The sequence below is a fragment of the Paralichthys olivaceus genome, chromosome 7 (genome assembly GCF_024713975.1).
Source record: "Paralichthys olivaceus isolate ysfri-2021 chromosome 7, ASM2471397v2, whole genome shotgun sequence".
In the NCBI taxonomy this organism is placed as follows: domain Eukaryota; kingdom Metazoa; phylum Chordata; class Actinopteri; order Pleuronectiformes; family Paralichthyidae; genus Paralichthys; species Paralichthys olivaceus.
This window is the reverse complement of record NC_091099.1, coordinates 16,640,156-16,662,968: the sequence shown is the minus strand read 5'-3', so window position 1 is coordinate 16,662,968 and position 22,813 is coordinate 16,640,156. Positions and strand designations below refer to the sequence as shown.

Sequence of the window (22,813 nt, the reverse complement as noted above, 5' to 3'; positions counted from 1 at the left end):
CCCAAAAACAGCTGAATGGTTCACCACGAAACTTGGTGGAAGACTTCAGTGGGTCAGGGTAGAACGCATAAACTTATATTCCAAACATCTCAGTTTCTGCTCGTTCACACTAAGATGCAGCACCGGAGTGTTGGTGAGGACGCGGGTTAAGGTGTTTTGAAACGAAAATGTAGTATTGTGGATGTCGCTGTAGAGAACTGGTTTCTATGAAGTTGGTGCAGCTTGATTGAGTTTAATGGTTGGGTCTTGACAGAGGTATGTGCTCTCCTGAGTGCTATTCCAGTTCTTCAAATAGGATCAGTGAATTATATGTGTTGGCTGTAGCAGAGGTCATAGCCAGAACAAAACAAACAGGAACAGGTATAGTGATGGATTACATCACACATATACACACAAACACAGAACCATTGACGTGTGTGTGTAAACTGCTGCATTTAAAAGACCTCGAGGACCCATTTAGAATCAACTTTAATGGGAATCTGTTCTCATCTGGTGACTTTGTGTTGAATCGTTTTAGGGGGAAAATGATGCTGTCACCTGTCAAAGTCAAAAGTGGTTTATATTTATATTATATGAGTGTTGACCTGTGGATCTTATTTTATCAGTGAACCTCCACCTGGTGAACAGCTGGTCTGCTTGTTGACCTGCCTGGTGCTCGATTTTAAGCCGAGAGCATGGAAATGACTGTGGCAATAATGAGGTGGGGCTGTGTGTCAGTGACATAGTGGGAGGTTTAGCGCAGTGTGACAGGGGGGAGAAGAGATGGTTTGGCAGGAGGGTAAGGGAGGTGGGGAGGGGGCTGAATTCAGGAAGAGGCGGATAACTTACCTGACACTACAGCCATGCCAGAGGGAGCAGAATACAGAAGAGAGCAGAGGTTAGAGCGCGAGAGGGGGGAGGCAGGTGGAGGAGGGGACTGCTGTCTCGCAGAAAGGTCTGGGAGGGGAGGAGCCCCGGCCTGGGGAGGCAGGGGCCCAACGTGAGGAGGAGGAGGGGAGAGAGAGAAGAGGTGGAAAGATAGTCAGAGGTTCAAAGAAGGAGTGAACGTTAGCAGGAGGAGACAAATGATGAAGAAATAAGAGAATGTGAAAGACAGCAAAAGAGTAAACGGTGATGGACAGAAAGAGAATGTAACAAAGATGAAGGGATGGTGAGAAAAAAGTTCAAGGTGAAGACAGAGAGCAAGATATTCAGCAGTAATCCATCCGTTGATTTACAGAATGGGAAAAGAAAAAAGGGAGAGATTTGAGGAAGGACAGAGAAGGAGGAGGAGGAGGAAGAGGAGGAGGAAGAGGAGGAGGAGGAGGATGGCGTAAGGTCGGATACGAGGCGGCACAAGCAGAGGAGTGATCGAACAGAGCGGTGACAATAAGCAGCAGGGAGGAGAGGCACGTGGAGCAAAAAAAGAAAAGATTGTAGGAGTGAGAGGAAGAATGTGTGAAGGAGCGGAGGAGTGGTGAACAGAGAGAAATAAACAACAGAGCAAAGTGTGAGGATCACGGTTACTCTTTTCAGCAGACACTGTTGAAAACCGTGCAAGTGCGAGGGGAGGGAGGGCAGGGAGTGGGACAGGTCACGGCCACATAGACCAGGGGACAGCTCAGGTAAGGCATGAGTGTGTGTTAAACTGTGTGTGTGTGTGTGTGTGTGTGTGTGTGTGCACGTGCGTGTGCGCAACTGAACATGAAATATCAGCACGCCTGGCAAAACTGTTGTGTGCAGCATTTGAAATGCATCGGGTACACATTGAAATGAACAATCAGCATTGCTCTGATACCCACAGCAACGTGCAGATAATGCATTCAGAATGCTTGATGATATTGCCATGTTAATGTTAGCTGAGGCCATCTTCATATCTTCAGTGCCCTACAGAATCTATAACTGGTACAAGCTGAGAACTAAAATGCAAAAGATAAATAAAGAGAAACAATTGATGACTCTGTTCGGTGTGTTTGTAAGTTGCAACAAATCTACTTATGAATTTGTAAGAACATCTTTATTTCTGTAGAAAGAAATGTTGGGACAACTTTTCATGAAATGTTCACGAAAAGTACAAAATAAAAATATACAATTTCAAGACTGTTCTGACAACGTTAAGACACTTTCTCAGAGATGTGAGGTCAAATTCATTATTTCTTTATTCTTGGTTCAGAGCCCGATTGATTAATGAATTGGCTAATTAAAAACGATGAAGCCAATATGAGCGTTTCTGCGTTTATGTTTGCCAATGATATGAAAACTTAGGAATAAAGAATGTAGAAAAGATTCATGTTTATTCAAGTAAACAATTTGAACAGTTTGATTTCTGAAATATTTTCAAGCTCTATATATTTGGGTTTATTTATTTGTATCAAGCCTCAGGTACATGTCTTAAGTCATATCATAAGGTCAGTGTTGCCAATTGTTGAAGGAAAATCTCGACTATGCTCTGCCCTCTGGTTTATGTATTGCTTAACGACCATGTCTATGAAAAGGACAAATGGAAGTATATGAGCAGTGACAGTTCCATGTTTGCAAAGAATGTATCTCTTTATACATAAGGGCAGCATCAAATTTAGGAATCACTGCCATTATTGGCCAATATCTATATTTACGCCTTATCCTATTTTTTTTAGGTTATTAGTATGATGATATACTTTTTAAGACGTTTCAGTGACAAAAAATTATTCTTGACAAATTGTTTATATGGGAGATGCATGTGTTCTGCCAGACACTGAAAATATGATGATTTGACAGCAGGAGTTGATCTGTCAGACACAGAGCAGCCATCCACAAACAGAACCCATCACAGCAAAGCACACTGCAGTCATTTTTCTACTCTGCTTGCCTGACGTCAGAAGCTGTGATGACCGTTTCTAACGAGCGGGTGCTGAAAGGTGTTTGTTGTAGTTGGTCAGCCGCACACAGGTGGATGTGTTTGCAGTTTTATTTGTCCATATACTGCATCTCAGTGTTAGTGTGGAGTAAATGGGATTGTTTTTTTTACAGGTGAGGCTGGGGCAGAGGTGGAGACGGGGCAGATTGGGGCCTTGTTGGGGTCTGGCCTGGGGGGGCCGGGGGCCGGCTGGGAATTGGATACTCACAGAACGACTTCCACATGGTCCAACGCCCACTGGTCGTGTCCTGCACCCTCGTGACGTGGCTGCCACCATCGCAGCATCACTCCTTTGACCCTCGCCTCTCTGGAGAGACCACGGAAACATTGTAGGGTCAGCAAGGGTCAGCGCACACGCCAGAGTTTTACTGGTGTAGCTTCAAAGCAGGTAATGAAGTTTTCTGTACTTTAATAAGGTTCCTAGCAAGTTAAATGGTAATGCTGAACTGTAGATCAGTTAAAAGGATTTAGAAGTCAGTAAAAGCCAGCGTTTATCACCGATATTCAGCGAGGAAACTTTAAAATATGGTATTATTGTTACAGGTTCAGGAAGCCAGAGATCATGAGGGATATCCACCATTCAGTTATGTTTCAGTTCAGTAAGTTGGACTAAACAGTAAAGAGATTGATAGGCTTTTCTTTTTTCTCGACATGAAGCTAATCAGCATGTGTGGCTTTAGAGGGCGCTATTGCTCAGTGGAAATTGCACAGTGTTGCTGTAAACTGAGAATGTATGTGCATGTTTCTGTGTCACTCACAGTGGAATGTTGTAGGACACTCTCTGGGCCTTTATGAAGTCTTTGGGCTGGTGCTGGGCGATTACATGCCAGCTGACTCCGTTGTTGATGCTGTACTGCAGCAGCACGGCTCTATCGACTGTGTCAGCCTGATCCAGAGCTATGTTACAGCTGTCTGTCTGTGCCACGCTGCCTATCTGCAGCACAAACATGATCTTACTGCAGGGAGACAGAAGGAAGGTAGAGGAGAGGTTAAAAACATAAAACATTATAAGTTGTTAATACAGACAAAGACACAACAGCTCATTTGTCAGAGCTGTAAGTGACGTACAGGTGTTTGTTTGTGTGCAGTATGTTATGGTAGTACCTGTACCTGGCTCTAGTGAGGTCCAGCGGTTTAGTAACTGCCTGCCTCATCTTACAGCCATTGAAGTAGAGTGAGTCTCCGTGGGCGTGCGGTGACAGCTGCCCACAGCCGCTGCCGACTCCACCACCCTGGATCAGCTGCCAGCTCTCCTGAGACACACTGCCCGACTCAAAGTTGTCCTTGATGGAGCTGGGCAGGTCACTGCTAGAGAGTGAGCAGTCATCACCTGAGCGGGGGAGAGGATGCAGGAGGGGGAGAATCAGGATTGTTAAGGCGAAACTGCTGGATAACAGAGCTCAAGGGGTTACAATAGTAGAGCTGTCTGAAACTTTGAGTGTTGATGAATAAATCTTCTGTTAAAAGTTAAAAAGATAAAGATGTGTCTGTGTCTTTATCAGTTTGAATGCTTGTGGCCCACCATGGTGTCCCTCATCACAGATGCAGACCACTCCACTTGTACAGTAGCCGTGGCCACTGCAGAGCCCAGGGCAGGCCTCTCCGATGTAAACATGGTCCACTCCCCAGCTCTGGCGCTCTCCCGTCCCCTCCTTTTGAATCCAGCGAAACTGGGTTGCCCTGGAAAGAGCAACAAATCATAAAAACTGTTAAAACTGCAACGGTTGTTCATTATTCTGTATTTATGTGTAAAATGTTTTTTACCCTGACGAGACGTGGTCTGGCAGCTGGACAGTGACTCTTGTCCATGCTGAGCTGTTGACAGGACTGTATATGGTGGACTCGTGGAACTGGAAGGGAGAGCAGCCCACGTTGTTGACTGACGAGGGGAGGCACTCCGACTGTACCAGCTGCCATGAATCAGACCTGAGGGGAGAGACTGAAAACTGAAACAAGTCCATGTAAAATGTTTCCTATGAGCAAAATCAACATGTTGAAATGTTAATATTCTTAAAACTGTGATAATCTTGGTAGACACACAGTGAAAGCTTTGCTGTTTGATTATAATAGTGTATAGTGTGCGTTTAAACTCTGTTTTCTTGAAAACAACTGCCCACTGCCCCCCACACAACACTGTAGCAGGGTGAGTCTTCTTTGCTTCTCCTCTGGTTTTTCTTACCTTGCGTCCTTTCTGTACTGCAGCAGGACAGAGTGTTGGTCTTCACAGGTGTCTGCCTCACACCCAACAACAATCTGCAACAAAAGACAAAGGTGTTAAGAACTGAAGCCACAGTGTACAGGACAAGTCAAAGCTCTCTGGCAGTACTATACCTTGAATTGTAAAATATATCCAGGTTGCACTATGAGCTCTCGAGTGGCCAGGATGTTGTGTGTTCTGTCTTGATTCTTGTTTGGCCAGTACAAGTGAAATGAGGGGTTTCCACAAAAGCCAGCTGTGCGTACAGCGTTCGGGTAGAAGCTCCAGCTTTCCTCATGAGACACACCCTCTGATGAAAGACAACGCAACCAAAAGAGGAGGAAGAGTCAAATGAATTTCCTGAAGTCTCATTCAGTTGTTAGACTCTGATTATTTCAGCACATAAAAACTCACCGTCATCAAAAGTGTCGAGCAGAGTGGAGGGGTTGATGTCTGACCCCCCCACCAGGATATTATCTATAGCCCACTGGGCCCTTTCCAGGCTGGGGCTGGCCAGGCCAGAGGAAATGGTGAATGGCTGCCACCAGCGAAGGCGAGTAGCATTGGTCAGAGCTCCCTCTGGAAGGACAATATAGTCTCGCCTCACTGACACGTACTTTAAATAGTCCATCTCATGCAGCAGCGTCCAGGAAACACCTGAGGAAACATTGTGGACATTATGAAAAAAGGAAGGAAAACAGGAAGATGAAGAATTGATAATCACACAACGTAATGTAGCGTGTTGTTCTTGTTGTTGTTACCTCCGTCAGTAGAATAATCCAGCAACACTCCCTCTTTACGACACGTTGGACGATGGCACATAGTCATGTTATCTTCACTGCCAATCCTGGCCCAGTACTCCACAAACCTATCCACAAAACACAGTTTATAGTTCACCTTAACATTTAGACATATTACGCTTTTTCAGTTTTTCACTTTCATCTTGTATGTTAAATTCGTTTTTTGTGTTTGTAAAGGAAGTTAAAAAGTCCAAAATCTGCAGTAAAATGAGCTCACTAGTCCGCCATCTATTTTGTGATGTCACCACAATGCCCCACATTTTCATAATGTACTGTATGTCTAGCAGCTCGTCTGGCACGCCCCTAACAAAGCCAGGTAGAGAGAGCAGAGGCGAATATTTCCTACATGCAGTGGAAGTGGTTGACTAATCACAACAGAGCCAGTTGGCCAATCAGAGCAAACTGGGCTTCATCAGGAGACAGGATCTAAAATTAAGAGGCGGTGCAGCGATGGACAGTTTCAGGAAACTGATGTGTTTTCTGAACGTTAGAGCATGCAAACCTTTTCAAGTAATAAGCCAAATCAAAACCTGAACCTGAATATATGTATTAACATTTTAAGTTGAGTACTGACTTGGCTCCGCGAAGGTCCAAATCTGCAGTGACAGCCTGTCTGGCATCAGCTCCTCCAAAGTACAGGGCAGTCCCTTCTACCAGCACACCACAGTCTGTGCAAGGCCGACCGCCTTCCAGCACCTGCCACTGAGGCCCTGCTGCCCCTTCCCAGTCAAAACGTTCCTTTAGAGACGCCTGGAGAAAAAAAGACACCGAATCTGAACCAGGGATCATCTCAAACAGATATATTCTCATCATCATATTCTCTTATCTGTTTTTGACAAGACAATGTAAAATTGAGCAAGAAACAGAATGATCTACCTTAAGAGCAGTGCTGGCATAGCAGTTTGGTCCGGTGAAGCCTGGGTCACAGAGGCAGCGCTTATCCAGACAGTCCCCGTGACCCCCACAGTGGCTGTAGCACGCTGGGCCGATGTAGAAGTTCTCCACACCCCACTGAATGTCTGAGTGCTGCTGGTAGAACCGGAACCGCACCGCACTGAGAAACAGACAGGATAAGTTAGATGGACAACATACATACCATTTTCGAGATTTATACGACAGAAGTTTTAATAATTTATATGATGACTATAATTTGTTCAATCAATAATTAAGGGCAAGCCTGCAACGGTAGTACCATTAAATATGAAACAGGACTCAATGTTGTGTGGTTATGAGGCAGATCTGAGGTAGAATGACTCACGTGTCAGCAAGAGTGTCAGGCAAGGGATAGACGGCTCTCTTCCATCCTTCAGCAGGAAAGAAGACTGACGGCTGTGAGACCTGACCTCCACAGCGGGGGTCTGCAGGCAGGCACTGGGGCACTAGGTATTTCCAGGTCACTCCAAAATCAACCGAGTACTGGACATGAATTTGTCGGTCTGCAAGACGCTCTGGCGCGCTGCAGCCTACTGCGATCTAAATCACACGACACATGGTGGTGAATGAAAGGATACAAGCAGAAACCAATTGCAGATATTGCCTGTGTCACTTCAGGGCTCATTAATTACCTTGAACTGCATGACCCAGCCCTTGTCAGGAACAATATCATGTGTGACCGCGTACACCTCCCGTCCATCAGCATTTCCACACACCATCACCCCATCAGGAGAGCTGCAGAAACGCTGCACTGCGCAGTCCTCTGAGAACAGCCAGTGATCGCTCACTGAGGGTGAAGAGAGAGACACAAGGAAAGAGAAGCAACAATTAGAAACTTATGAAGCCAATACGTTATATTGAGCATCAAAGTAATAAGAATCCTTGGCTGATTGTTGCCTCAGCCAAGGAGGTTCTGTTTTCACCCCTGCAAAAAAACACAACAGATTTTCACAAACTTTGTGGAAGGATGCGACATGGATGCGGTTCCAGATCAGGGGGCAGATCGAGGAATTTCTCATTCACTTGATTGATGTTAGATGGGATTTCATAAGGGGACTGTTGGGCCTTGGCATGCAGGTACGCAGGTAATCAAACTAGAGGTAATGAGGCGCTCAGCGGACTGAGATTCGAGACTTGATTTAAATACCGATAAGCGTCTCCTCCTGCTCGCTCAGTTGACCGATCTTCCCTGAGGTCTCATCTGCCGGAGCTCTCTCATGGTTGGGCAGTGCCACCCCTCCGAATGTGTCAGAGATCTGTGCACGTGGGTCTGAGCCGGCGATAAGAATGTTATCCAGAGCCCAGTCACTGTGGTCTGCTCCCTCATGCTGTGGCTGCCACCAGCGCACACGCACGCCTTCCTGCCGGGCAGCAGGGGGCAGCAGCACATTCACAAACCTGAACAGGGAAAAGGAAGAGACAGATTTTCATTTTTCACTCAGTTGTACACATGTAGTTATTTCCATGTGTGGCAGGTGGAAAAAACAACTCACCCAGGCTTGGTGTACAGATCATAGAAGATCTCTGTCAGTAGGTGCCAATTGATTCCCCCATTCAAACTGTACTCCAGGAGCACACCATGGTTACGGTTGCTAGGTGGGATCATGCAGCCATACATGAAGTAGAACTGAATGAACTCAGCGTTGGTCAAGTTCAGGTCCACTGTCACCAGCTGACGGCTGCAACTCTGTGAACAGACACATAAAGAGAAGCTGTCTGAGTTAATGATGGATGCTTGAGATGGATGGAAGCCTGTCCACTGGTCTCGTCTATTATAATTCTCTATTGATCATCCCTTTAAATACAAACCCAAAAGTCTCAAGCTTGATCAGAACATTACCCAATTAAAACTGACTTTAGTTTGAAATTTAACCTCCAGCAATTTATCTTGATAGGCCTTTCGCGAGACGTAAGTGACCTTCAGTCTTAAGAGGCCTGTCAGTGGTGTCCATTTGTAATACTGCCCTACAGGAAATGCCTGAGAGGTTAAGCTGCACATAAAGGCTGACATCTACTTACTTAGTGGTTCTTCAAGGGATCAATCCATGAAGCCACATCTTTCAGAAGTTATTAGATGTCTGGCTTGTCAAACCATCTCTTTATTATCTACTTGCCCCGGTTAATCAGCACAGTTCAGTGCTCTTGCAGCATTAATCACCTCCGCCAAGGAGTGGTGGGTCTGTCTGATATTTGGTGGTAACAAAATAAAGTGCAGATCTTGATCAGGACATTTTTAATATTTTCACTAAAGTCCCAGGGAATAATACATGAATATTGATTAAAATCAGTCATATTCAAGGGACTGATTATTGTATGTGCAATTGGTCCAAGTAAAAATCTGAATCTAGTGAATTTAAATGTGGTTTCACAATGTTACTGATAGTCTAGTGATAGTCCTTCAAGAAGTATGTGTTTCACTCTCTACCCAGCATGAGTGTGAGATGTTCACATAAAGTTATCCTGACCCTGAGAATAAAATGACAAGAGCATTAAAAGGAGAAATGTGGATTGAGCATATTAATCTGTACAAACCAGAGCATAAAGAACATGTATAAACAGTATTTCAGAATACGACAGCTAGAACATGCCATAATGAAGGATTTAATTAAATCAGAGGCAGATGTATACTTACGCCACTGAAGTGCAGGGCAGCACCAGAGGCAACGGCTCCACACACAGTGCTGAGCTTCCCACCAGTTAAAATGTGCCAGTGGCTGAGTGAGGGAGCTCGGCTGAAGCTGTCCTTCAGCTGAGACGGCAGAGGAACCACGGGCTCGTCACAGTACTCTCCGCCCCACTCTGCGTCACACCTGGAGGACGGAGGAGTCAGATGCAAATAATTATATTCAAAGATGAAGTGGCCATCTGGTTATGATTAGTCTGTTCATTTATTGACTTTAATACTGCAATAAAAATATAAATAGCTTTATGTGATTGTATAAAAACATCAAGCACAAACGATAAAAAGCAATAATAACAGTCTGCACATAAATAATATGAGCTAAACAACATTGTTCATTAGAATTGGCTGTTTTGCCCCAAAACTTTCAAGCTCTCATTCACACCTCACTGCTCATTGCTAACAGCTGCTGTTACTTACACACAGGAGCTCTGTTGGCAGCGGCCATGTCCAGAGCACATGTCCGGGCAGCCGTCTCCAATGTAGAGGTTATCCAGAGCCCACGTCTGCTGCTTGTCAAAGGGAGCCTGCTGGAACCAACGGAACCTGGTGGCTGGAGACCTAAAGAAATATATATATGTCACAGATACATGACTAAAATAAATGCTAAAATAAATTAAAAACCATGGACCTAAGCTGAAACATACTGTGGTATCAGATTATAAGTGGCACAAGTTTGGTCCTGTGTGTGAGTAAAGAACAGTGCTGACCTGACATATGATGGGATCGGCAGGGTGATGCGTCCCCACTTGTTGAATGTGTCAGACACCAGCAGCCTCTGCAGGGTGTATGAGGAGCAGTCAGGGCTTGTAGGCAGACAGTCTCGGACCACAGGCTGCCAGGTCAGACCCAGATCCAGAGAATACTCCAACTCCACAGCTGCATAGAAAGAAGACAAATACAAATTCAAAATGATTTGAATTCATTAATCTGCAAACAAATAATAAAATCAATATAATAATATCATTATTAAATTAGTGGATGGCTATTGATTTTTTAATGCAGACACAAATTTTCTTTTTCTTACAGTAGCAGGAGTTGGTGACAGAGCAAGAAGCAGAAAAGTCAAATTGGATGAAGGCGTCTTGTCCCAAACTGATGTCAGTGGTAACAGCATAGCGAGTGTTGGACTTCTCTATGAATGCAAAAGCAGGTCCATCAGAGCCACAAACAGGCATCCGGGTTCCTCCAGGGTGAAGGAGCCACGAGCGGCCATCGATCGAGGAGAAGTCATCTTCCAAAGGTCCCCAGCCACTAGCACTGCCACCTACCACCACCTATGGAATCAAAGATGAATTGCATAGTTGATGCAGGGAAAGCAGAAAAGGTAGAAATGAAATTCACATGGGATTTGACAGAGGAATGACAGATAAAACAATCATGGCATGCATTGCAGCCATTATCTTTCAATGCTTGAAAGAAAATGATTAAAAGCCTTATGATTGGACAGATGTTCAAACGCACCTGGTCAATAACCCATGGACTATAAAAGTGTCCGTTCTCAGAGGGCTGCCACCAGCGGAGACGAGTGGAGGATGTGCGGGCACGCAGTGGGATCTCCAGGGCCACCAAGCGAGCCTGATTACTGCTGTTGCTGAAGAGAAATTCCTGGAGGAGTCCCCAGGTGAGACCGCCATCCACAGAGAATTGCAGCAAAACAGGCTGAGAGCGAGGGTCTGGAGCCGCCTTTCCACAGCCGAGACGCAGGAAGAATTGAACAAACCTAGAGAGTGTGGACATTAACACATGGGATGATGACTGAAGACTGTAAATTCAACAACAAAGAATTGAATGGTATTTTGTGGTCAAGTTGGCAAAAAAATTCAATTTTCCCGGTATGACAGTGGCTCTTACCTGGCATTTGAGAGGTCCATGTCATTAGACACCAACATCCGCAGGCCGTCCTCGCTGAAGAACAGGTGGTTCCCACTTGACATGATGCCACATTTCCTGGATGGTTTTCCACCGCTGAGTTGTTTAAAACGCTCAGCATCCACAGCTCCCCCTAGAGGCACACGTTTGTACACAAACACATGCAAAGAAAGCAACAAAACAGAAAACACACAATCATAAATTCATCATATACTGTATATATATAAAAATAATGCAATGCTTCAAAAAACTGCAATCATTCTAGGTATAATAAATCTAATACCTATTGCAAAATATGTAAATATATATTGCAATATCTTATATATAAAAATATCAAAAAAGCAAATATATAATCAAAATTATTAGGATATTATTAATGGAGTAGTGTAAAAAATGTAATTTGAAACTCACATCACATTTTAATTTCAATGTGGCCCAGGGTGCATTTGTGTTCACACAGCTAAAAGAATGTGTCCACATGTGTCCCAGGCCTCATGGTGGTTTGAGGGATCTGACCTCGAATGGATCGTCAATGTGTCTTGGGTGAGTTCACACCTGATCTTACTGAACACTTGTGATCAGATCACTTAAAGCGGATGTAAATACCAGTTGTCTGGACTGAGCACCTGCATGTTAGTGTTACCTTCAAAGTCCTCCTTGAGGAAGTCAGGGTTGGGGGTGTCAGGCACAGAACAGTCTGGTCCAGAATAGCCAGGGTCACATGCACAGTGGGAGCCACCAATACAAGCCCCGTGGCCATTGCACATGTCCTGACACTGTGGGCCTATGTAGATGTTGTCCAGTGCCCACGTTGGAGGAGCAGAGCCAGTTGAGAAGAAACCCTGGAACCAACGGAACCTCACAGACCTGCATGGAGGTTAAAATGCTGTCTTGTTAGGATATTATTCGGAATTGAAACTGTTTCTTGAAAAAGATTTCCCTTGAGTTTTGCTCATCAGCTGTAGGTATCGAGTCCTTACCCACAGAGACGAAGCTTGCCGAAGTGAATGACCTCCCTCCTCCAGCCCTGAGTTGTGCCAGGGAAATAGATGCTTGCAGGGTGGAGCTCTGTGGAGCACAGTGATGAGGGCTGTGGCCCACCGGCACAAAGAGGCACCAGAAGGTGCCACGTGGCACCAAAGTCCCGAGAGAACTCAAGACGCACTGGGTTGGCAGAGGAGCTCTCAGCTGTGCAGCCAACATTAATCTGGAGAAACATAAATATATAAACAACATTAACTAAGATGATGAGCCATGATTCACATCCTAAATGAATCAATATTTTCATTGTTGCTTTGGAGAAGAAGTCATCGAGGCCGTGTTTGTTCACCTCAAACTGGATGATGGTGTTCTCATTTACGTCAATGTCCCTGGTGGTAATAGAGTGCTCTCCAAGCTCGCTGGAGACGAAAACCATGGCTGACTCATCCTGCTCCCTGCAGGACACACACACACAAATCCACATAGACATATAAGTTTTAGCATCATTTGGGTTGACGCAAAAACAAAACATGCAAATCACGACACCTCGTCATCAAGAAGGTAAGTGCTGTTTTTTTCTTACAGGCCAGTCTTCTGGTAGGGGCAGTAGAGGCCAGTGTTTCCCCCGGGGAAGAACAGCCAGTTGGAATCATTGGGGCCTTCATCAAAGCTGTCTATCACCACTGGTGGGTTGTTTAAGGAGCTGCCATCAATGATGAGATCATCTATCACCCACACCTCCTCCTTCTTACCTGAAGGGCATAATATTGTAGAGAGTATTACACACTGAGGAAATTTGTTCTAAAGATGGCTGTGTGTGGGAACATGCAAATGTGACCTAGCGTTTAGGGGACGAGAGATGTAAAGACAAGGAAAGCTCAGAAACATGAGAGAAAAACAGTCAGGAGATGTGAATAGTTTTACTCTGCTTTCAAATAGTGTGTCCACTCACCGCTGTTGTACGGCTGCCAGAGTCTGAAGCGGGTGGCGTTGGTCTGAGCACTGGCTGGCAGAGGCAGGTGAAGGAAGAGCGTGTCAGTGGAGGCAGGGAAGTAAAACTCATCCAGCAGCAGCCAGCTAATCCCTCCGTTCACCGAGTACTGCAGCAGCACTGAGTGGGAGCGCTCTGGGACACCTAAAAAAAAAAGATGAACTGTTACACCAACATTCAAGAAAAAAACCCTACATATACACATTTTAAATCAATCATACAGAAAATAGCTTTAAAAATACAAATAAAAAAATAATGTGGTACCTTTAGTGATGAATTTAAAGGAGAACTGAATGTAGAGAGTGTTCGTGCAGTCCAGATCCCGTGATACTATCATTCGCAGACCATCCTGCAAACAAACAAACAAGGATTACAGAACTCAAGTATATATGTTTTTTAACAGTATTTTTACTGCTCTTGATGTCGTCTGCATGATAAGACCTCTTACCCCTTTGAAGATGAGGGCAGTGCCAGATTTAAGAGGCTCTCCGCTCAGAGTTCCCCTCTCTGCTCCGTACACCTCGGGCCAGGTCTCCTGCTGCAGGTTCTCATTAAAGTCCTCTCTCAGCACAGATGGCAAAGGAGCTAAAGGCACACAGTGTGCACCTCCATAACCCTTGTCACACCTGTGCGAGAAAGAGATAAAAAGTAAGGGTACGTAACATTTACTTACAAAAGAAATATATGTAAAGATTTTATACTTACACACAACGTCCATTGTCACACAGACCATGTCCAGAGCACATCCAGGGACAGCCAGGGGCAAGTAGCACGTTATCTAGAGCCCATCCTTCTGCTCCTGGGGTGAAGTGGGTCTGGATCCAACGGAACCGAGTTCTGGGGGAGCTAAGGAGATTTAACAGGAAGTTATAACAAAGAGTCGGTTCAGCAATTTATGCACTTTGAGCAAATGATGTTCATTAATTCTAATTATAAAACACATACTTAGCAGCACTGGGCAGATAGACGGTGATCCTCCTCCAGTGCTTGTACTGGGTCGAGGTATAGATAGAACTCTGGGTATAACCGGCGCACCCAATGGCTGGGGGAACACACTCTGGAGTAAGGAGAGACCAGTGGCGGCCGCAGTCTGTGGAGTACTCCAGCCGCACGCCGTGGGAGAAGGAAGTGGACTTGCTGCATCCCATACTCAGCTCAAACTGCAGGAATGACGAGCCAGACACCTCAAAGTCCCAGCTCTCTGCATACCTTGGCTTCTCTGCAGACACAGAGTGACAGCAACATTCATTTCCTAATCATTAACCTGATTCTAGTGTCTACAGACGAAGAAGCTTGGGGATGGTAACAATGGAGGATGGTAACTTGGAACCAACGTCCAAGTCTCTATGACCTTCAGAAAAACAGTTATCGAAGAATATGTTGAACTCCTATAGGTTTTCATCCCTAACCCTAACCCTAATCAAAACCCAAAAATCAAACACTAATCACAACCCTAACCCTACCCCTTCCAAAGGTCATAGAAGCTCATTGGTGGTACCCATGGATCGGGCATACCCACATTAGTGAAGATGGAACCAACTTCCAAGTCTCTATGACCTACAGAAAAAAAGTTATGGAAGAATATCTTGATCTCCAATGGGTACTCATCCCTAACCCTAACCCTAATCACAACCCTAACCCTAATTGCAACTCCAACTCATATTCACCATAGGGTGAATAACTCTGCGCTGCTTGCTCGAAACGTACTGAAATTCGGTGTGGTTGCGTGGCAGGCTACCCTTTCTCAATCATGAAATGCCCAAGTCTCTATGACTTTCAGAAAAAAAGTTATTCAAATATATCTTGTACTTTTCTTTATAGATTTGGTGGTTTCACCATTTCCGAAGATCATAGAAGCTCGTGGGTGGTCCCAATGGATCGGGCATACCCACATTAGTGGAGATGGAACCAACTTCCAAGTCTCTATGACCTACAAAAAAAATGTTATGGAAGAATATCTTGATCTCCAATGGGTACTCATCCCTAACCCTAACCCTAATCACAACCCTAACCCTAACCCTAATTGCAACCCTAACCCATATTAGGGATTAATTGGAATAACTCTGCGCTGCTTGCTCGAAACGTACTGAAATTCGGTGTGGTTGCGTGGCAGGCTACCCTTTCTCAATCATGAAATGCCCAAGTCTCTATGACTTTCAGAAAAAAAGTTATTCAAATATATCTTGTACTTTTCTTTATAGATTTGGTGGTTTCACCATTTCCGAAGGCCGTAGAAGCTCGGGGATGGTCCCAATGGATCGGGCAGAGCCACATTAGTGGAGATGGAACCAACTTCCAAGTCTCTATGACCTACAGAAAAAAAGTTATTGAAGAATATCTTGAGCTCCAATGGGTATTCATCCCTAACCCTAACCCTAATAGCAACCCTAACCCTAACCCTAACCCTAATTGCAACCCTAACCCATATTAGGGATTAATTGGAATAACTCCGTGCTGCTTGCTCGAAACGTGCTGAAATTCGGTGTGGTTGTGTGGCAGGCCACACTTTATTAATCATGAAATGCACAAGTCTCTAGGACTTTCAGAAGAAAAGTTATTCAAAAATATCTTGTACTTTTTTTAAATAGATTTGGTGGTTTCACCATTTCTGAAGGTCGTAGAAGCTCGGGGATGGTCCCAATGGATCGGGCAGAGCCACATTAGTGGAGATGGAACCAACTTCCAAGTCTCTATGACCTTCAGAAAAAAAGTTATTGAACAATATCTTGAACTCCTATAGGTTTTCAGCCCTAACCCTAACCCTAATCACAACCAAAAAATCAAACACTAATCACAACCCTAACCCTACCCCTTCCAAAGGTCGTAGAAGCTCGGGGGTGGTACCAATGGATCGGGCATAGCCACATTAGTGGAGATGGAACCAACTTCCAAGTCTCTATGACCTACAGAAAAAAAGTTATTGAAGAATATCTTGAGCTCCAATGGGTATTCATCCCTAACCCTAACCCTAATAGCAACCCTAACCCTAACCCTAATCACAACCCTAACCCTAATCCCCTAATTGCAACCCTAACCCTAACCCTAACCCTAATTGCAACCCTAACCCATATTAGGGATTAATTGGAATAACTCCGCGCTGCTTGCTCGAAACGTGCTGAAATTCGGTGTGGTTGTGTGGCAGACCACACTTTATTAATCATGAAATGCACAAGTCTCTAGGACTTTCAGAAGAAAAGTTATTCAAAAATATCTTGTACTTTTTTTTAATAGATTTGGTGGTTTCACCATTTCCGAAGGTCGTAGAAGCTCGGGGATGGTCCCAATGGATCGGGCAGAGCCACATTAGTGGAGATGGAACCAACTTCCAAGTCTCTATGACCTTCAGAAAAAAAGTTATTGAACAATATCTTGAACTCCTATAGGTTTTCAGCCCTAACCCTAACCCTAATCACAACCAAAAAATCAAACACTAATCACAACCCTAACCCTACCCCTTCCAAAGGTCGTAGAAGCTCGGGGGTGGTACCAATGGATCGGGCATAGCCACATTAGTGGAGATGGAACCAACTTCCAAGTCTCTATGACCTACAGAAAAAAAGTTATTGAAGAATATCTTGAGCTCCAATGGGTATTCATCCCTAACCCTAACCCTAATAGCAACCCTAACCCTAACCCTAACCCTAATTGCAACCCTAACCCATATTAGGGATTAATTGGAATAACTCCGCGCTGCTTGCTCGAAACGTGCTGAAATTCGGTGTGGTTGTGTGGCAGGCCACACTTTATTAATCATGAAATGCACAAGTCTAGGACTTTCAGAAGAAAAGTTATTCAAAAATATCTTGTACTTTTTTTTAATAGATTTGGTGGTTTCACCATTTCCGAAGGTTGTAGAAGCTCGGGGGTGGTACCAATGGATCGGGCATAGCCACATTAGTGGAGATGGAACCAACTTCCAAGTCTCTATGACCTACAGAAAAAAAGTTATTGAAGAATATCTTGAGCTCCAATGGGTATTCATCCCTAACCCTAACCCTAATAGCAACCCTAACCCTAACCCTAATCACAACCCTAACCCTAACCCTAATTGCAACCCTAACCCTAACCCTAACCCTAATTGCAACCCTAACCCATATTAGGGATTAATTGGAATAACTCCGCGCTGCTTGCTCGAAACGTGCTGAAATTCGGTGTGGTTGTGTGGCAGGCCACACTTTATTAATCATGAAATGCACAAGTCTCTAGGACTTTCAGAAGAAAAGTTATTCAAAAATATCTTGTACTTTTTTTTAATAGATTTGGTGGTTTCACCATTTCCGAAGGTCGTAGAAGCTCGGGGATGGTCCCAATGGATCGGGCAGAGCCACATTAGTGGAGATGGAACCAACTTCCAAGTCTCTATGACCTTCAGAAAAAAAGTAATTGAACAATATCTTGAACTCCTATAGGTTTTCAGCCCTAACCCTAACCCTAATCACAACCAAAAAATCAAACACTAATCACAACCCTAACCCTACCCCTTCCAAAGGTCGTAGAAGCTCGGGGGTGGTCCCAATGGATCGGGCAGAGCCACATTAGTGGAGATGGAACCAACTTCCAAGTCTCTATGACCTACAGAAAAAATGTTATGGAAGAATATCTTGATCTCCAATGGGTACTCATCCCTAACCCTAACCCTAATCACAACCCTAACCCTAACCCTAATTGCAACCCTAACCCATATTAGGGATTAATTGGAATAACTCTGCGCTGCTTGCTCGAAACGTACTGAAATTCGGTGTGGTTGCGTGGCAGGCTACCCTTTCTCAATCATGAAATGCCCAAGTCTCTATGACTTTCAGAAAAAAAGTTATTCAAATATATCTTGTACTTTTCTTTATAGATTTGGTGGTTTCACCATTTCCGAAGGCCGTAGAAGCTCGGGGATGGTCCCAATGGATCGGGCAGAGCCACATTAGTGGAGATGGAACCAACTTCCAAGTCTCTATGACCTTCAGAAAAAAAGTTATTAAACAATATCTTGAACTCCTATAGGTTTTCAGCCCTAACCCTAACCCTAATCACAACCAAAAAATCAAACACTAATCACAACCCTAACCCTACCCCTTCCAAAGGTCGTAGAAGCTCGGGGGTGGTACCAATGGATCGGGCATAGCCACATTAGTGGAGATGGAACCAACTTCCAAGTCTCTATGACCTACAGAAAAAAAGTTATTGAAGAATATCTTGAGCTCCAATGGGTATTCATCCCTAACCCTAACCCTAATAGCAACCCTAACCCTAACCCTAATCACAACCCTAACCCTAACCCTAATTGCAACCCTAACCCTAACCCTAACCCTAATTGCAACCCTAACCCATATTAGGGATTAATTGGAATAACTCCGTGCTGCTTGCTCGAAACGTGCTGAAATTCGGTGTGGTTGTGTGGCAGGCCACACTTTATTAATCATGAAATGCACAAGTCTCTAGGACTTTCAGAAGAAAAGTTATTCAAAAATATCTTGTACTTTTTTTAAATAGATTTGGTGGTTTCACCATTTCTGAAGGTCGTAGAAGCTCGGGGATGGTCCCAATGGATCGGGCAGAGCCACATTAGTGGAGATGGAACCAACTTCCAAGTCTCTATGACCTTCAGAAAAAAAGTTATTGAACAATATCTTGAACTCCTATAGGTTTTCAGCCCTAACCCTAACCCTAATCACAACCAAAAAATCAAACACTAATCACAACCCTAACCCTACCCCTTCCAAAGGTCGTAGAAGCTCGGGGGTGGTACCAATGGATCGGGCATAGCCACATTAGTGGAGATGGAACCAACTTCCAAGTCTCTATGACCTACAGAAAAAAAGTTATTGAAGAATATCTTGAGCTCCAATGGGTATTCATCCCTAACCCTAACCCTAATAGCAACCCTAACCCTAACCCTAATCACAACCCTAACCCTAATCCCCTAATTGCAACCCTAACCCTAACCCTAACCCTAATTGCAACCCTAACCCATATTAGGGATTAATTGGAATAACTCCGCGCTGCTTGCTCGAAACGTGCTGAAATTCGGTGTGGTTGTGTGGCAGACCACACTTTATTAATCATGAAATGCACAAGTCTCTAGGACTTTCAGAAGAAAAGTTATTCAAAAATATCTTGTACTTTTTTTAAATAGATTTGGTGGTTTCACCATTTCCGAAGGTCGTAGAAGCTCGCGGATGGTCCCAATGGATCGGGCAGAGCCACATTAGTGGAGATGGAACCAACTTCCAAGTCTCTATGACCTTCAGAAAAAAAGTTATTGAACAATATCTTGAACTCCTATAGGTTTTCAGCCCTAACCCTAACCCTAATCACAACCAAAAAATCAAACACTAATCACAACCCTAACCCTACCCCTTCCAAAGGTCGTAGAAGCTCGGGGGTGGTACCAATGGATCGGGCATAGCCACATTAGTGGAGATGGAACCAACTTCCAAGTCTCTATGACCTACAGAAAAAAAGTTATTGAAGAATATCTTGAGCTCCAATGGGTATTCATCCCTAACCCTAACCCTAATAGCAACCCTAACCCTAACCCTAACCCTAATTGCAACCCTAACCCATATTAGGGATTAATTGGAATAACTCCGCGCTGCTTGCTCGAAACGTGCTGAAATTCGGTATGGTTGTGTGGCAGGCCACACTTTATTAATCATGAAATGCACAAGTCTAGGACTTTCAGAAGAAAAGTTATTCAAAAATATCTTGTACTTTTTTTTAATAGATTTGGTGGTTTCACCATTTCCGAAGGTTGTAGAAGCTCGGGGGTGGTACCAATGGATCGGGCATAGCCACATTAGTGGAGATGGAACCAACTTCCAAGTCTCTATGACCTACAGAAAAAAAGTTATTGAAGAATATCTTGAGCTCCAATGGGTATTCATCCCTAACCCTAACCCTAATAGCAACCCTAACCCTAACCCTAATCACAACCCTAACCCTAACCCTAATTGCAACCCTAACCCTAACCCTAACCCTAATTGCAACCCTAACCCATATTAGGGATTAATTGGAATAACTCCGCGCTGCTTGCTCGAAACGTGCTGAAATTCGGTGTGGTTGTGTGGCAGGCCACACTTTATTAATCATGAAATGCACAAGTCTCTAGGACTTTCAGAAGAAAAGTTATTCAAAAATATCTTGTACTTTTTTTTAATAGATTTGGTGGTTTCACCATTTCCGAAGGTCGTAGAAGCTCGGGGATGGTCCCAATGGATCGGGCAGAGCCACATTAGTGGAGATGGAACCAACTTCCAAGTCTCTATGACCTTCAGAAAAAAAGTAATTGAACAATATCTTGAACTCCTATAGGTTTTCAGCCCTAACCCTAACCCTAATCACAACCAAAAAATCAAACACTAATCACAACCCTAACCCTACCCCTTCCAAAGGTCGTAGAAGCTCGGGGGTGGTCCCAATGGATCGGGCAGAGCCACATTAGTGGAGATGGAACCAACTTCCAAGTCTCTATGACCTACAGAAAAAATGTTATGGAAGAATATCTTGATCTCCAATGGGTACTCATCCCTAACCCTAACCCTAATCACAACCCTAACCCTAACCCTAATTGCAACCCTAACCCATATTAGGGATTAATTGGAATAACTCTGCGCTGCTTGCTCGAAACGTACTGAAATTCGGTGTGGTTGCGTGGCAGGCTACCCTTTCTCAATCATGAAATGCCCAAGTCTCTATGACTTTCAGAAAAAAAGTTATTCAAATATATCTTGTACTTTTCTTTATAGATTTGGTGGTTTCACCATTTCCGAAGGCCGTAGAAGCTCGGGGATGGTCCCAATGGATCGGGCAGAGCCACATTAGTGGAGATGGAACCAACTTCCAAGTCTCTATGACCTTCAGAAAAAAAGTTATTAAACAATATCTTGAACTCCTATAGGTTTTCAGCCCTAACCCTAACCCTAATCACAACCAAAAAATCAAACACTAATCACAACCCTAACCCTACCCCTTCCAAAGGTCGTAGAAGCTCGGGGGTGGTACCAATGGATCGGGCATAGCCACATTAGTGGAGATGGAACCAACTTCCAAGTCTCTATGACCTACAGAAAAAAAGTTATTGAAGAATATCTTGAGCTCCAATGGGTATTCATCCCTAACCCTAACCCTAATAGCAACCCTAACCCTAACCCTAATCACAACCCTAACCCTAACCCTAATTGCAACCCTAACCCTAACCCTAACCCTAATTGCAACCCTAACCCATATTAGGGATTAATTGGAATAACTCCGCGCTGCTTGCTCGAAACGTGCTGAAATTCGGTGTGGTTGTGTGGCAGGCCACACTTTATTAATCATGAAATGCACAAGTCTCTAGGACTTTCAGAAGAAAAGTTATTCAAAAATATCTTGTACTTTTCTTTATAGATTTGGTGGTTTCACCATTTCCGAAGGCCGTAGAAGCTCGGGGATGGTCCCAATGGATCGGGCAGAGCCACATTAGTGGAGATGGAACCAACTTCCAAGTCTCTATGACCTTCAGAAAAAAAGTTATTAAACAATATCTTGAACTCCTATAGGTTTTCAGCCCTAACCCTAACCCTAATCACAACCAAAAAATCAAACACTAATCACAACCCTAACCCTACCCCTTCCAAAGGTCGTAGAAGCTCGGGGGTGGTACCAATGGATCGGGCATAGCCACATTAGTGGAGATGGAACCAACTTCCAAGTCTCTATGACCTACAGAAAAAAAGTTATTGAAGAATATCTTGAGCTCCAATGGGTATTCATCCCTAACCCTAACCCTAATAGCAACCCTAACCCTAACCCTAACCCTAATTGCAACCCTAACCCATATTAGGGATTAATTGGAATAACTCCGCGCTGCTTGCTCGAAACGTGCTGAAATTCGGTGTGGTTGTGTGGCAGGCCACACTTTATTAATCATGAAATGCACAAGTCTAGGACTTTCAGAAGAAAAGTTATTCAAAAATATCTTGTACTTTTTTTTAATAGATTTGGTGGTTTCACCATTTCCGAAGGTCGTAGAAGCTCGGGGATGGTCCCAATGGATCGGGCAGAGCCACATTAGTGGAGATGGAACCAACTTCCAAGTCTCTATGACCTTCAGAAAAAAAGTTATTGAACAATATCTTGAACTCCTATAGGTTTTCAGCCCTAACCCTAACCCTAATCACAACCAAAAAATCAAACACTAATCACAACCCTAACCCTACCCCTTCCAAAGGTCGTAGAAGCTCGGGGGTGGTACCAATGGATCGGGCATAGCCACATTAGTGGAGATGGAACCAACTTCCAAGTCTCTATGACCTACAGAAAAAAAGTTATTGAAGAATATCTTGAGCTCCAATGGGTATTCATCCCTAACCCTAACCCTAATAGCAACCCTAACCCTAACCCTAATCACAACCCTAACCCTAACCCTAATTGCAACCCTAACCCTAACCCTAACCCTAATTGCAACCCTAACCCATATTAGGGATTAATTGGAATAACTCCGCGCTGCTTG

At 44.1% G+C, this 22,813-nt stretch overlaps 1 protein-coding gene across 2 annotated transcripts in view; it reads right to left on the bottom strand.

Annotated features, from left to right (window-relative positions):
- The window catches only part of reln (reelin), a 270,001-nt gene that overhangs the window by 3,225 nt on the left and 243,963 nt on the right, over positions 1–22,813 (bottom strand). The window contains exons 34-64 of one of the 2 annotated variants that reach the window (XM_069528562.1): positions 14,275–14,548; positions 14,035–14,175; positions 13,778–13,955; positions 13,594–13,678; positions 13,291–13,473; positions 12,922–13,090; positions 12,688–12,793; positions 12,338–12,564; positions 12,001–12,224; positions 11,340–11,490; positions 10,950–11,208; positions 10,513–10,762; positions 10,196–10,364; positions 9,906–10,046; positions 9,438–9,615; positions 8,299–8,492; positions 7,953–8,203; positions 7,438–7,592; positions 7,131–7,345; positions 6,749–6,926; positions 6,447–6,622; positions 5,834–5,940; positions 5,487–5,729; positions 5,207–5,382; positions 5,055–5,128; positions 4,640–4,801; positions 4,398–4,555; positions 3,980–4,205; positions 3,634–3,831; positions 3,084–3,182; positions 829–958 (exon numbers count right to left, since the gene is read on the bottom strand). In XM_069528562.1, coding sequence (XP_069384663.1) covers positions 835–958; positions 3,084–3,182; positions 3,634–3,831; positions 3,980–4,205; positions 4,398–4,555; positions 4,640–4,801; positions 5,055–5,128; positions 5,207–5,382; positions 5,487–5,729; positions 5,834–5,940; positions 6,447–6,622; positions 6,749–6,926; positions 7,131–7,345; positions 7,438–7,592; positions 7,953–8,203; positions 8,299–8,492; positions 9,438–9,615; positions 9,906–10,046; positions 10,196–10,364; positions 10,513–10,762; positions 10,950–11,208; positions 11,340–11,490; positions 12,001–12,224; positions 12,338–12,564; positions 12,688–12,793; positions 12,922–13,090; positions 13,291–13,473; positions 13,594–13,678; positions 13,778–13,955; positions 14,035–14,175; positions 14,275–14,548 — 5,471 coding nt within the window. In that variant the 3' untranslated portion in view covers positions 829–834. The remainder of the gene's footprint in view (positions 1–828; positions 959–3,083; positions 3,183–3,633; positions 3,832–3,979; positions 4,206–4,397; positions 4,556–4,639; positions 4,802–5,054; positions 5,129–5,206; positions 5,383–5,486; positions 5,730–5,833; positions 5,941–6,446; positions 6,623–6,748; positions 6,927–7,130; positions 7,346–7,437; positions 7,593–7,952; positions 8,204–8,298; positions 8,493–9,437; positions 9,616–9,905; positions 10,047–10,195; positions 10,365–10,512; positions 10,763–10,949; positions 11,209–11,339; positions 11,491–12,000; positions 12,225–12,337; positions 12,565–12,687; positions 12,794–12,921; positions 13,091–13,290; positions 13,474–13,593; positions 13,679–13,777; positions 13,956–14,034; positions 14,176–14,274; positions 14,549–22,813) is intronic. The other variant, XM_069528563.1, reaches the window with a different exon arrangement.